The 13,473-nt window shown below is 57.5% G+C and overlaps 1 protein-coding gene across 2 annotated transcripts in view; it reads left to right on the top strand.

The window, feature by feature from the left end:
• Positions 1–6: 6 nt before the first annotated feature.
• Positions 7–13,473, top strand: part of MAP3K11 (mitogen-activated protein kinase kinase kinase 11) — a 15,601-nt gene continuing 2,134 nt past the window's right edge. Inside the window, exons 1-8 of one of the 2 annotated variants that reach the window (XM_028483005.2) lie at positions 7–1,267; positions 5,925–6,105; positions 6,294–6,442; positions 6,547–6,722; positions 6,862–7,105; positions 7,497–7,721; positions 8,415–8,550; positions 8,643–8,734. In XM_028483005.2, the coding sequence (XP_028338806.1) occupies positions 529–1,267; positions 5,925–6,105; positions 6,294–6,442; positions 6,547–6,722; positions 6,862–7,105; positions 7,497–7,721; positions 8,415–8,550; positions 8,643–8,734 (1,942 nt within the window). In that variant the 5' untranslated portion in view covers positions 7–528. The remainder of the gene's footprint in view (positions 1,268–5,924; positions 6,106–6,293; positions 6,443–6,546; positions 6,723–6,861; positions 7,106–7,496; positions 7,722–8,414; positions 8,551–8,642; positions 8,735–13,473) is intronic. The other variant, XM_024133199.3, reaches the window with a different exon arrangement.

Here is a 13,473-nt window from a genome sequence, read left to right as displayed (position 1 = left end):
ACCCTCCACCTCTGCCTCCCGCCCCCGGGGCCAAAGTACAAAGGGAGGAGGAAGAAGGGAACGGGGTTGGAGCCATCGGGTTGAGAGAGCCCAGCCGGGAAGAGGCAGCTTGGCCCAGCTAGAGACACTCCAGCCACCCCCTGCGCAAAGAGACCCAACCGGAGTCCAGGCGCTGCCCCTTGCCGGCCCCACCTTACACTTGGCGGGTGCCGGAGCCAGACTCCCAGGACTGCTCCAGACTGAGGGACGCCCGGGCCCCTCTGTGCCAGCCATGGTGAGACGCCGGAGGCCCCGGGGGCCCACCCCCCGAGCCTGACCACACTGCCCTAGGTCGCCTTCCTCCGGAAGCCCGAGATGCGGGGGGCCGGGAGGCGACACTCCTGGCTCCCCAGAGAGGCGTGGGTCTGGGGCTGAGGGCCAGGGCCCGGATGCCCAGGTTCCGGGACTAGGGCCTCGGCAGTCAGCAAGGGTGGGGACCAGGGGCACCCAGGGAAGGTCCCCCACACCCACCAACGCCAGCTCCCAGCCATGGAGCCCTTGAAGAACCTCTTCCTCAAGAGCCCGCTGGGGTCATGGAACAGCGGTGGCAGTGGGGGCAGTGGGGGCGGCAGCGGAGGTTGGCCAGAGGGATCCCCGAAGGCGGCAGCTTATGCCAACCCTGTGTGGACAGCCCTGTTTGACTACGAGCCCAATGGGCAGGACGAGCTGGCCCTGCGGAAGGGCGACCGTGTGGAGGTGCTGTCCCGGGATGCAGCTATCTCAGGCGATGAGGGCTGGTGGGCGGGCCAGGTGGGAGGCCAGGTGGGCATCTTTCCGTCCAACTATGTGTCTCGGGGCGGCGGCCCGCCCCCCTGCGAGATGGCCAGCTTCCAGGAGCTGCGGCTGGAGGAGGTGATCGGCATCGGTGGCTTCGGCAAGGTCTACCGCGGCAGTTGGCGAGGCGAGCTGGTGGCTGTGAAGGCAGCTCGCCAGGACCCCGATGAGGACATCAGCGTGACAGCTGAGAGCGTGCGACAGGAGGCCCGGCTTTTCGCCATGCTGGCACACCCCAACATCATTGCCCTCAAGGCCGTGTGCCTGGAGGAGCCCAACCTGTGCCTGGTGATGGAGTATGCTGCCGGCGGGCCCCTCAGCCGTGCCCTGGCTGGGCGGCGTGTGCCCCCCCATGTGCTCGTCAACTGGGCCGTGCAAATCGCCCGTGGGATGCACTACCTGCACTGCGAGGCCCTGGTGCCTGTCATCCACCGAGACCTCAAGTCCAACAACAGTGAGTTTTGGGGAGCATGGGTGGAGGGTGGCATGGCCCAAGTACACACCTACTGTCAACTCTCAGCTGATACTACCTGGGGATCTACTAGAGGCAGGAGTTCCTCCCCTAGGGGAATCTCAGTTGACCAGGGGTGCCCATGGGCTCACACTAGCCCCAAAGCAGGAGTCCCAGGCACCCAACAGAGTCCTTCATGCCCCATCCCCAGAAGGAGTCCTTGACCCCAGCTCACAGCTGCCAAGTTAAAAAAAATCGGGACCTCTCACGTGGACCCTAAGCAACTTCCCTAACCGTGGCCACTACCTCAAGGAAGGAGAGTGCTGGATGCTGGCAGCCCCTCATCTTCAGGGAACTCCCCTGAAGTTCACCGTTGTCCCGTTGGTGCCTCCTCCCCCCTCCACTTGTGGTGGGTAGCTCCTCCAGAACAGAAATCTCAAAGGGGGAAAAACCACCCCCTTCCCCTGCCCCGTGGTGGTCAAAGCTGGGGCCAGGGATGGAATTCTGGCCCCCCCCCCCCGCCGGCTGCATGATCTCTAGCTGGTTATTTCAACTCAGAACCTCGATTTCAGATTCTGTAAAAAGGGAGTGATCGGGCGGGTGAAACGGCTTAACAGGCTGGGCATCCGATGCCTGGCACACAGTGGGTCCTCAGCCATGGGTGTGGATGTTTGAAGGCTGGATCACCAAGAGGGCTTTGCCTGGAATCAGCACTTGGGAGTGGGCGTGGCGGGGCTAAGAAAGCCTCAAGCGGTAAGGCACTGCATCTCCAGCCATTTCAGGTCCTACGCACTGCCCAGCATGGGCCCAAGACAAGCAAGTGACAGGTTTGGAGGGCTTTCTGAAGCAGACGAGCTTCACACCAAGCCCAAGGCAGGGAGTGTTCAGAAAGGTACCCAGTTGGATGCAGGGCCTGACAAGAGCAAAGGCAAGGAGGCAGGACCCAGCATGGTCGTGGGGACCTGGGCTGGGCCTGCTGGGGCCTGAGGTGCAGCTGTAGAGCAAAAGGAAGGGCCAGTGAGGTCACTGGAGAGGCCCGGGTGGCTCTTGGTGGGGTGAGCATGGATATTTTGAGCCTCCTGGCCTGGGCTGAGCATGGATAAGAGGCTTGTGGAGAGCAGAACACCAGGGCCCAGTGATATCCAAGTCCTTGCCAGGGCCAGAGGGGCCTGGGGAGGCCTGCCAGCGACCTCACCCACTCCTCTCATCCATAGTAGGGGGCAGATCCCACCTCTCAGCCTCCCTCCTGGGCCCTAGCCATCTAGGGACCCCCACTCCCTGCCCCAGCCTGAGGGGGATTCCCCGAAGACATGGGGGGAGGGGACTCCCGTCTTCTGTTTTTCCTCCAGTTTTCTTTCCAGAAAAAATGGAACAATAGCCCAGGCTCCTGCTCCCCACCCTCCCCACCGCTTCCTGCGTTTCCTGCTGCCCCTGAGCCGGCTTCCTGCCCCTGCTCCAGCCTCTGCTCTCTCCCCAGCCCAGCTGCCTGCAGGGGAGGAAAGAGCTGGGGGTAGGGGGTTTGTGGGAGAGGAAGGAGCCAGGGATTGCACCCCTTCTCCCCCCAAATTCCCTCCCAGAGTCTGGGTGGTGGTGAAGGGCAGGCAGGGTGCCCTTAGCCTCGCTGAGCCTGGCCTCCCACCTCGCAGACCCCAGTCCTAGGCCCGGGCTGCTGTCTGCGGCATTGGCGGGGGGAGTCCCTGGGATTGGGGGGGGGGGCGCAGGCAGGAAACAATGGCGTGATTTTCCTGGACAATGGGGGCCTTGTGAGGAAGCCTGGCAGGGAGAGGAGGGGGAATTCTCTAGGCCCACGAGTCACAGGACTGACCAGCCAGCCCAGTCTGGGCCTGACCTCCCCCAATTCTCCACCAAAGGACCCCCCCCCCCATTGGAGACCTGAGCCAGGCCTCCCAGAAAGGAGAAGTAGGGACCATGGGAGGGAAGCGGAAGAGGCGTAAGCTGCCTAGGCCACTCCCAAGCTTCACAGAGGCAGCCCAGGAAGGGGGCTGGGGGCCAGGTCCCTTTCAGAGGCCAGGGAGCCCTAAGGGGATGCTGGGAGGGGGATCTCTAGCCCCTTCTCCTCTGAGTGACCCCTGACCGCCCCATCCCCAAGGTCTACATCAGACACCAGAGGAGCAACTTGGGTTGCAACAAATTCAAGGCACTTGGAGAAAAGCAGGGGACACGGAGGTGAGGATAAGGCTTCACAGGTGTCAGGTCAAGCTGGGGGGTAGGAGGCGGCAGAAAGGCCACCGATAGAAAGAAGTCCTGAGACTTTGAGTGAGTTGCTGCCCTTCTCTGGACTTCAGATTACCTGACCAAAAAAGGGAGGCTGGCCTCCCAGCTTGAGATACTGGCACAGGAGGTGTTTCACCAGTCTGTGAGGTACCACAAGTGGCTAGAGACCCGACTGAGAGCAGCCATCAAGAGGATGGGTGGGTCCTGGCACCAGAGGAGGCGGGAGTCCCTCCCCAGCCCCAGTACATGGATCCCTCTGCCCGGTCCCTCTCCAGCTACCTGCCCAGCCTGCCGCGGTTCTTCTCTGCAATGAGCTTTCACAGAGCTTTACTGCGCGGTCCGGTTGTGAGTCTTCGGCAGCCGGGCCGGAGGCTGTTGTGAAGCTGGAAGTAAGATGTGATAGAGGTTGGAAGAGAAAGTCAATCTGAGAGAGATTAGCAGTAGAATCTTTAGGACAACTGTCAGATCCTGTGCTAAAGCTTTAAAAAGCGTGATCTCGCTGGACTTGCCTGGCGGTCCAGTGGTCAACTCTGCGCTTCCTCTCTACAGGTGGCACGGGTTCCATCCCTGGCTGGAGAACTAGGTTCCCACATGTCGCTTGGTGCCGCCAAAAAAAAAAAAAAAAAAAGTGATCTTGTTTATTACTCACGATGACTCTCTGAGGTGGGTTTTGTCCTCACGCTCGGCTTTAACTGTTCAGTACTCAGCCCCAGTTTGGCTAAGAGGAGAGGGTAGATGGCAGGATCATTCTCTGAATTTTGAGAAATTGTGGGAAGATTTGCCAGGCACGGTGGAAGGATGAAGATGGTTGTTGAGGGCATATAGACATCAGGTAGGGCAGCTGATGGGCAGCTGGGTCGACTTCTGAACTGGAGCGCCCAGTGTGGGAGATGCCAGTGAGGAGGGGCAGCTGGCACCTGGGAGAGTCCAGGACAGCCTGGGGGCAGTGGGCCAAGGTCAAGGGGAGGCCAGGCTCTGAGGAACGCCAGCATTGAAAAGGCTAAGGGTGGGGAGGCCCTGAAGGAAACAGCAAAAGCAGCCAGAGGTCCTGGGAGCCAAGGACAGCAGGGAGGGGTTGAGCAGCAGTGCCAGATGCCCCCATGAGGCCCAGAGAGCTCGGCCAGCAGCAGGATCAGGAGTTGTGGCTTTAGACCTAGAAAAGCGAATACGCTGCTTCTGTCACCTCCTCTGAGAAGTCTTCCCTGACTCGCCGGGCTGTATTAGGTGCCCGTGTCCTCTGCCCCCACTATGGTGCTGTCGCCCTGGGCAGGATTGCTGAGAGGTGTGCCCGGAAAGGACGTGTGTTCAGAAATGTCATTGGCTTGGATGTCACTTCGCTACAATGCAGTTGGCTATAACCAGAAAAGTAGAGAGGCCTCTTCAGAACCTTGAAAATTCTATGATTTTGTCCTCTTTTTATTCCTCTAAAACTTCTCTCCTTTGAGCCATGCTTTTCCTGGTGAGAGATTTGCAAGCTGCTGCTTCTCCTCTCTGTACAGAGTATGGTGGCCCCATTTGGGACAAAGCCGTGAGCCCTTGCCACGTCTATCCACTACTACATTTGTCCCAAACTCCTTTCTAGCCAAGAACCACCGCTTTCTTAGGCCCCTTTCTCTCTCTTCACATCCAGCTGCATCAGTGGATATCTTTTGGAATCTTTCCCCTGGGAGCGGCTGCGCTAGCCACAATGGGACATGGACACCGGGGGTCTGTAGTGCCTGCTGGGCTTCCTTTCTCACCAGGGGGTTTCCTCCTGCTCCCCACCCCGAGGCAGGTTCTGATTCACACTCCTGCCTCAGCAAAATGACAAGACACAGCTTTCTCTTGAAATCAAAGTTACAAATGCTGAGAGGCTGCCATATTGCCCACTTTCTTTTTTTTTTTGGCCACACCGTGGCATGCGGGATGTTAGTTCCCCAACCAGGGATCGAACCGTGCCCCCTGCAGTGGAAGCGTGGAGTCTTAACCACTGGACCGCCAGGAAGGTCCCCATATTGCCCATTTCTATTCCGTGCAGTGTTCGGAGAAAGTTAAGAGCACTGGCTTTGGAACCACACAGACCGGGTCGTGGCATCTGCTTTATTTGCATATGCCCTTGGTTAACTCAAATTATTGCTCAGTTTCCTCTTCTGCAAAATGGGGATAATGATGTCTACCTCATAGATTTTTGTGTGTGAGTGCTAATGCTGAGTGTAAAATGCCTGGCCTCTAGTAACCCCTTGGTGAATGTTTCCCAGCATTGTGCTTATTGTCCGATTCTACCCCATCCCCAGCTGTGGGCTCTCCAGGGCAAGACTGAGACCAGTTCACCTCGGTGCCCCCAGTACCCAGCCAGGATGTCTGTCAGATGACAGTTTGCTCCCAGCTCCTCCCTTGTCCCCACCACCTGAGCCTGGAGCACCACAGCCCTTCCTCTCTTCCCCAGTTCTGCTGCTGCAGCCCATTGAAGGTGACGACATGGAGCACAAGACCCTGAAGATCACTGACTTCGGCCTGGCCCGCGAGTGGCACAAAACCACGCAAATGAGTGCTGCGGGCACCTATGCCTGGATGGCTCCCGAGGTTATCAAGGCCTCCACCTTCTCGAAGGGCAGCGATGTCTGGAGGTGCGACTGGTTGGAGGCTGGACAGATACAGGGTTGCAGAGGGCAGAGGTGGCTGCCAAAATCTAGGGCTGGGCAGACAAGCAGAGCCCAGAGGGAGGGACACAGACCACTGAGCTCTTGGTTGCCTTGGGATGAAATGGCAACGAATAAGTAGAGGAGGGGACATAGACCCTTTGTCTCACCCACAGTTTTGGGGTGCTCCTGTGGGAACTGCTGACTGGGGAGGTGCCCTACCGTGGCATCGACTGCCTTGCTGTAGCCTATGGAGTGGCCGTTAACAAGCTCACACTGCCCATCCCATCCACCTGCCCCGAGCCCTTCGCACAGCTCATGGCCGGTAAGGGGGATGGGGCAGGAGGGTGAGGGGCAGAGCTCCTTGGCCCAGGACACACCCACTCACAGCCCTTCTTATCCTGCCCCCCCTCCACTCCGTTTCCCCAGATTGCTGGGCGCAGGATCCCCACCGCAGGCCCGACTTTGCCTCCATCCTTCAGCAGTTGGAGGCACTAGAGGCGCAGGTCCTGCGGGAAATGCCGCGGGACTCCTTCCATTCCATGCAGGAAGGCTGGAAGCGCGAGATCCAAGGCCTCTTTGACGAGCTGCGGGCCAAAGAAAAGGTGGGAGGAGTCGGGGTCCCAGGGTTGGAAGGGGACGCCGGGAAGGAATGTCTCCCCGGTTTCCATGGGGCAGAAGGTGGGGGTGAGCGTCTGAGACCGTACCCGACTGACTCCACCGCCTCCATTGTCCCGGGCACAGGAACTACTGAGCCGCGAGGAGGAGCTGACCCGCGCGGCGCGTGAGCAGCGGTCACAGGCAGAGCAGCTGCGGCGGCGCGAGCACCTGCTGGCCCAGTGGGAGCTGGAGGTGTTCGAGCGCGAGTTGATGCTTCTGTTGCAGCAAGTTGATCGCGAACGGCCGCACGTTCGCCGCCGCCGCGGAACCTTCAAGCGCAGCAAACTCCGCGCGCGCGACGGCGGCGAGCGCATCAGCATGCCGCTCGGTAAGGGGCGGGTCCCAGCACGCCGCCCGCCATTGGCTTCGTGCGCGGAGGGGTGGGGTCAGGCGGGTGTGCTGGCCACAGCGGGATTGGGCTAGGGCGTTGGTGGGTGGGCCTGTGAGCTGAGGCTGGAAGGGGTGGGGCCAGGAGTGTGTTTTCGTTTGTGGGCGGTTTTTGGCGGGAATGTTTGCATGTCGGCCTGGGAGTGGCTACGGTCGGGAAGGGGCGGGGCTCGTGAAAGTCCTGAGAAAGCCGAGGGAGTGGGGTGGGCCGCCTCCTGGGAATCTCCGACTCCGCTGCGCTTCTCCGGGTAGAGAGGTCTGCTTTCCTTACCGAGAGCCTGGGGCCCAGGAAGGCAGTGAGGCCGACCCCAGTCACCCAGCAACTGTGCCAGGCCCTGTTCCAGCACTGCCTGCGTGGCCTGGGAGCTGCCGAGGGGCCCTGCGGCTTAGGATCCAGTCTCTCCTTCACCACAAACCTGCGCCCTGCTTCCCCCCAACCCCAGACTTCAAACACCGCATCACCGTGCAGGCCTCTCCCGGCCTGGACAGGAGGAGAAACGTCTTCGAGGTCGGGGCTGGGGACTCGCCCACCTTCCCCCGGTTCCGGGCCATCCAGTGTAAGAAACTTCGCCTCCCCTTGCCCATGCCCTTACCCCCAGACCTTATCCTTTTGTCAGTCAAACCTTATCCTTGGAAGTAGATCTCACACACTGTCTCCTCCTCTTCCCCCTGCTCCCAGGCTCCCTCCCCTATCCGTCTAAACTGGTACCTCTAAGTTCCCCAAGCAGCATTCATTTTACAACTTTTTTCAGTCTAGCAATTGTATGACACTTATGTCCCATTCATTTTCCTAAACACTTTGCTAATATTAACTTAATTCCTCACGAAGTCTCTGTGAAGTAGATGTCCTTGTTATTATATAAGTTTTACCGATAAGAAAAGTGAGAAAAGTAACTGTCTAATACTGCACAGCTAGCAAGTGGCAAGGTCAGAGTTCACACCCACGCAGTTTGCTGCAGTGGCTGTACTCACTACTAAGCAGCAAATGGCGGGTGAAGAAGGACTAGATGAGATGCCTCACTGCCAGTCCCAGGACCCCACACCCACCTACCCCGCCCCAGTTCTGTTCAGATTCTCTGGGGCCCAAAGCTCACCCTGGGAATGGGATGGGGCCCAGCCTGACCCACACCCCACCCCCATCCTCCAAGAAGTTGCCCCCGGGGCTCGATTCTCATGATGGGAGAACAAGGATCAAGGTTCTTGACCTCAGCTCAGACTCCTTCCATTCCCCCCTCCCCCTCCCACCGCAGTGGAGCCTGCAGAACCAGGCCAGGCATGGGGCCGACAGTCCCCAAGACGTCTGGAGGACTCAAGCAATGGAGAGCGGCGAGCATGCTGGGCCTGGGGCCCCAGTTCCCCCAAGCCCGGAGAAGCCCAGAACGGGAGGTGAGTGCCTGAGCGCCACCCACCGAGTGTCTTCTGCCTCCCAACGGTGCTGAGATTCACGAAGCACAACTCCCCTCTCGTCCCCTCACCAGGAGAAGGTCCCGCCTGGACGAAGCCACGTGGTACCTGGATTCAGAGGACTCACCCCCCTTAGGCTCTCCTTCCACACCCCCCATGCTCAATGGTGAGTGGCCTTGTCTCCCCCCAGCAGACTGTTGCTGCACTCCTGTGGGTACTATGGGGAGGCTACAAGAAGCCAGCCTGCAAGGCAGGCCATTCCTAGAACCCAGGTCTGACCCATCAGCCCACAACTGAGCTGGATCCAGCCCAGGCCTCAGGGACCCTATTCAGGGCTGACCTGCAAGAGGGCTCTCCCCTGGCCCTGTCGCAGCTGCTGTGACCTCAGCAAGCTCTAGGGAAGACAGGAAAACAAGGAACGGTGCCCCCCATTTGGGACCCAGGGGAAGCTGGGCTGAGAGAAGAGAAGGCAACTGTGCATGTGGGGCGAAGCTAGACAAGTGGCTGCCACACTGTGCTTCTCAGAGTCCTTTCTGGGGAGCCTGTAGATGGAGAAGAGGATAAGAAATCTGAACGTGTGGGGATCTAGGGCCGACTCACTGCGTCTGGGGCAGTTCTGGCCTTTTCTGTTTTCCATAATGGCAATAGCACTTACTGTGTGTCAGGCATTCCATCCGAGCGACAATCTCATGAGGAATGATTATACTCATTTGAGAGATGAGAAAACAGAGGCTCTGCGAGGTAAAGTAATCTGCCTAAATCCCCCAGCTAAGGATTTGAACCCAGGGAGACTTTGACTCTCAAGCTCGTAGTGAGCTTTCCCAGAAACTTTCACTTGAAGAAAGGGTTTCTCACATACAAACTACTTGGGAAGCTAGGAGGTTAGCAGAAACTGGGGCTCCTGTGTCAGAGGGACAAGGGCTCAGCTCAGCACTGCCCAGCATTGGCAGGGACTAGAAAGTTGCAGCCTCCCTTGCCCGTGGGTCCCTTTAGAACCCCCAGCTGTACATGCTTCTCACAGCCAGAATATAGGACCTGGCTTAGCTGTTATCAGACCAGAGTCCTATTCAGCAAACAAGTTAGACTCACTCCTCTCACCCCACCCAGCGCGTCACCTCCACCGTTACCTGAGCTACATTTCACAGTAATAACAACAGCAAACGTTTATTGGGTCCTTCCCATGTGCCATTTTATAGAGGAGGAAACTGAGGCACAGAGAGGTTAAGTGGTTTGAAATAGGGCATACAGCAGAACAGGGATTTGAGCCCAGGTCTGGCTCCAGAGGCAGGGCCCTGGAACCCCGTCTGCCACACCATTTTCTGCTCCAGCAGTTGCACTGCCCCAAGCTAGCTGTGCTGCAGGCACTGAACTGAGCATTGGAAGGCCAAGGGGGCTGCTTGGAGTCACCTGCTCTAGAACGTCCCAGGCCAGAAGGGTCAGTGGAGAACTTGAGGTCCTGTCAACCTGGGTGTGTAGTCTGAAGGAGCCCCTGACCATATTCTGCAGATCCATTTGGCCTTACCCACCCTGAGCTCCCAGGAGCAGGGACACAACGGCCTGGACCCCATCCTTCTCCGGCTTGGCCTCTTACCTAAAAGGATATCACCTGTCCCAGCCCAGCTGCTGGCTGAGCACTTGGTTCCCCTCGTGCAAGCCCACCCTCCAGCCATCTTGGGCCCACCCACGAGTGCATGACCTTGACCTCCCAACCACCCACAGAGTGAAAGACCTGGCTAAGAATCAAAGGCCCCGTGAGATTGTCCCAGGCATTAGCCACACCACCGGGGAGCCCCATCTCCCACCCCTTGTCCGCACCTGGGTGTTCTGGCCCCTGGGGAACTGGTTGCAGTGAGTGGCAGATGGGTGGGCGCAGTCAGCCTGCACTGACAGCAGCTGCCCCATGAAGCTTGTTGCCCTGGAGCCACTAACTACCACGTGGCCGCGTCCTCTCTGTGAGGCCCCACAGAAGCGATTTCACCTTCATCTCTGGGTCAAGAATGGTTTTTTTGCTTTCTCCTTAACAACAGGGTTGCCAACTCTTACTGCCAGGGAGCTTAGAGGCAAATTAAAATCCTTGCCGAGTTACCTGGGGGCAGGTCGCTTACTTTTGGGAACCTCAGTTTCTCAGAATATCGGCCTCAGGAACTTCTTTCCATTCTTAGTTTGTGTGCTGACCTCCAGCTTCACTTAACTTTGTTCCATTTTTCTTGCCTGTTTTAAACACGGTTTTCCCCTGTTCTGTTTAAACTCACTGTAAATGATCAGTTTCTTCACCTGTAAAGTAGCATAACAGCAATCACCTTACATGGTTGTCACAAGGATTATAAGAATGGACTCTTCCATCAAACGTGTATTGACCTATATTATGAGCCAGGCATCAATGTGCTAGAGATCAACACTGCCCTGACCTCGGGGAGGGCCTAATCTGGTGGAAAGTTAGACTCAGAAATAAACAAGGACAGTAGGGAGTAGTACGTGGTGGGTGGGGTGAGGGCTGTACAAGGCATAACATGAGCAAGAACTGCACAGGTTACAGGGGATTCTGGCAAAGCTTCTAAAAGAGGAAAAACCTCTTGTTTTCCTCTCCATTCTACTCACTTCACTTCTGACACCAGATGCCTGGGGGTTTTCCCCACACCGACCAATTCTGGGACACCAGCTGGGGGGTCCTACAATCCAATCCAATTCTAACACTGCCTACCTGGAGTTAGTTTGTGTCAGACCCCACAGGTTAAGGGTTCAGGCCCACAGGACTGCTCCTCCCCACTTCAGACACCACTTGTAAGTTCGGGATATCACCTGTGCTCCCCACCAACCAGCTATAAATCAGAGGTCCCCACGACCCCCTCCTCAGATATGCCAATTTGCTAGAACAGCTCACAAAGCCCAGGAAAGCCATTTACTTACTGGATTACCAGTTTATTTAAAAGGATACAGGTTAAGAACAACCAGATGGAAGAGATGTGTAGGGCAGGGTGTGTGGGAGGACACAGAGTCTCCACACCCTCTCCAGGCACGCTACTTTCCCAGCACCTCCACTGGTTCACCAACCCAGAAGTTCTTGGAACCCTTTGGCTGGGTTTTTATGGAGGCTTCATTACATGGACATGATTGATTGATTAAATTCTTGGCCTTTGGTGATGGGATTCAGTCTCCAGCTCCTCCCCTCCCCAGTGCAGGTGGAGGCTGAAAGTTCCAACCCTCTAATCACATAGTTTGTTCCCTTGGCAACCAGACCCCATCCTTAGGAGCTTTCCAAAAATGACTACATCACTATGAACTCAGATGTGGTTAAAAGAGCTCCTTATGCATAACAAAAGGCGCTCCTTTCACCTTTATCATTCTAACGCTTAGGAAATTCCAAGGGTTTGGGGAGTTCTGTATCAGGTATGAGATGAAGACAAAATATATACTTTTTTATAAATCAGAATGTCACAGCTTCACAGAGGATGTGACATCTCAGCTGGGTCTTGAATGGTAAATAAGGGATCACTGAGAGCCAAGGTGGGGAAGGTGTGCTGAGCGGAGGTAATGGTGTGTGTACAGCCATGGGGCCCACCACACCTGAGGAAGGCGAATCCTGGTTGGAACTCAGAGGGAGAGTTGAGAGCCAGAGACTCACAGGCCTGAAGCAGCAAGTGGGGTTCAGGCCTGCATCCCCTCGGTCTGTGGAGCCCAGTGCAGGCCCAGCACATGGGCCAGCAGATGTTTGTTGAATGAATGAGTGAAGCTGGAAAGGCAGGCAGGAGCCAGTTCGGGAAGGGCCTGGAAATTGATGGGGGAGTTTTGGTTTTTTTTTTTTTTTGCGGTACTCGGGCCTCTCACTGTTGTGGCCTCTCCCGTTGCGGAGCACAGGCTCCGGACGCGCAGGCTCAGCGGCCATGGCTCACGGGCCCAGCCGCTCCGCGGCATGTGGGATCTTCCCGGACCGGGGCACGAGCTCGTGTCCCCTGCATCGGCAGGCAGACTCTCAACCACTGCGCCACCAGGGAAGCCCGATGGGGGAGTTTTTAAGCAGAGACTTGTCTTTAGCAGATTTGCATTTTAGAAGACAGTGGCCACTGCAGGGGTGGGGTGGGGTGGGGGGATAAGAGTCAGAGAGATGGGGGGAATTCCCTGGTGGTCCAGTGGTTAGGACCCCGTGCTCTCACTGGCAAGGGCGCGGGTTCAGTCCCTGGTCAGGGAACTAAGATCCCGCAAACCGCATGGCGTGGCCAAAAAAAAAAAAAAAAAGATGGGGTAAGGGTTGTGGCTGAGGACAGGGACCCCAAGCAAAGTCCTGGTTCATAGCAGAAGCTCACTTTTCCCAGCTTTGCATTTCTTCCTCTGGACACCCAGCCCAGTGCTCCACTCCAGGCAGGCCCGAGAAAGAGAGAGAAGGCTTTGAAACCCAGACAAGGAGCTTAGACTTTCTTCTAGTGGCAGTGGAAAGCCATGGCAGGTTCTAGAGCTAAGGAGGACCTGACAAAATTGGGGTTTATGGGAGGCCATCACAGACTGCCCTACCTCCTCAATGACAGGTTCCCCAGACCCACCCCAGGTGGTCTAGAATGGAGTCGGGCCAACCCTAGGCCCACAGGTTAGGACACAGATGTCCTGAAATCCAGGGCAGTTCAGGCTTAGCTGAGCCCTTAACCTCTCCAAGCCTGGGACACGAGGATCAGACAACATAATGCCCCTAAGTCGTTCAGCTCAGGCCTGACACAAACAACTCATCTCTCTGAGCCTCAGCTTCCTCATTTCTGGAATAGGGACAGTGATGCGTGCCTCTCAGGGCTGTTGTGTACGTTGGAATTGACCTGTGTGCTACCGCTGGGGGGGGGGGGGGGGGCGGGGCAGGCAAGCAGGAGGGCCCGGGCCGCCCAGCCAGGGAGGGGGGGGGGGCCGGGCCCCGGTCCCCGGCCC

Source organism: Physeter macrocephalus, unplaced genomic scaffold, assembly GCF_002837175.3.
Source record: "Physeter macrocephalus isolate SW-GA unplaced genomic scaffold, ASM283717v5 random_1, whole genome shotgun sequence".
Lineage (NCBI taxonomy): Eukaryota > Metazoa > Chordata > Mammalia > Artiodactyla > Physeteridae > Physeter > Physeter macrocephalus.
Note: the sequence above shows the minus strand (reverse complement) of the source record. Positions and strands in the feature narration are given on the sequence as shown.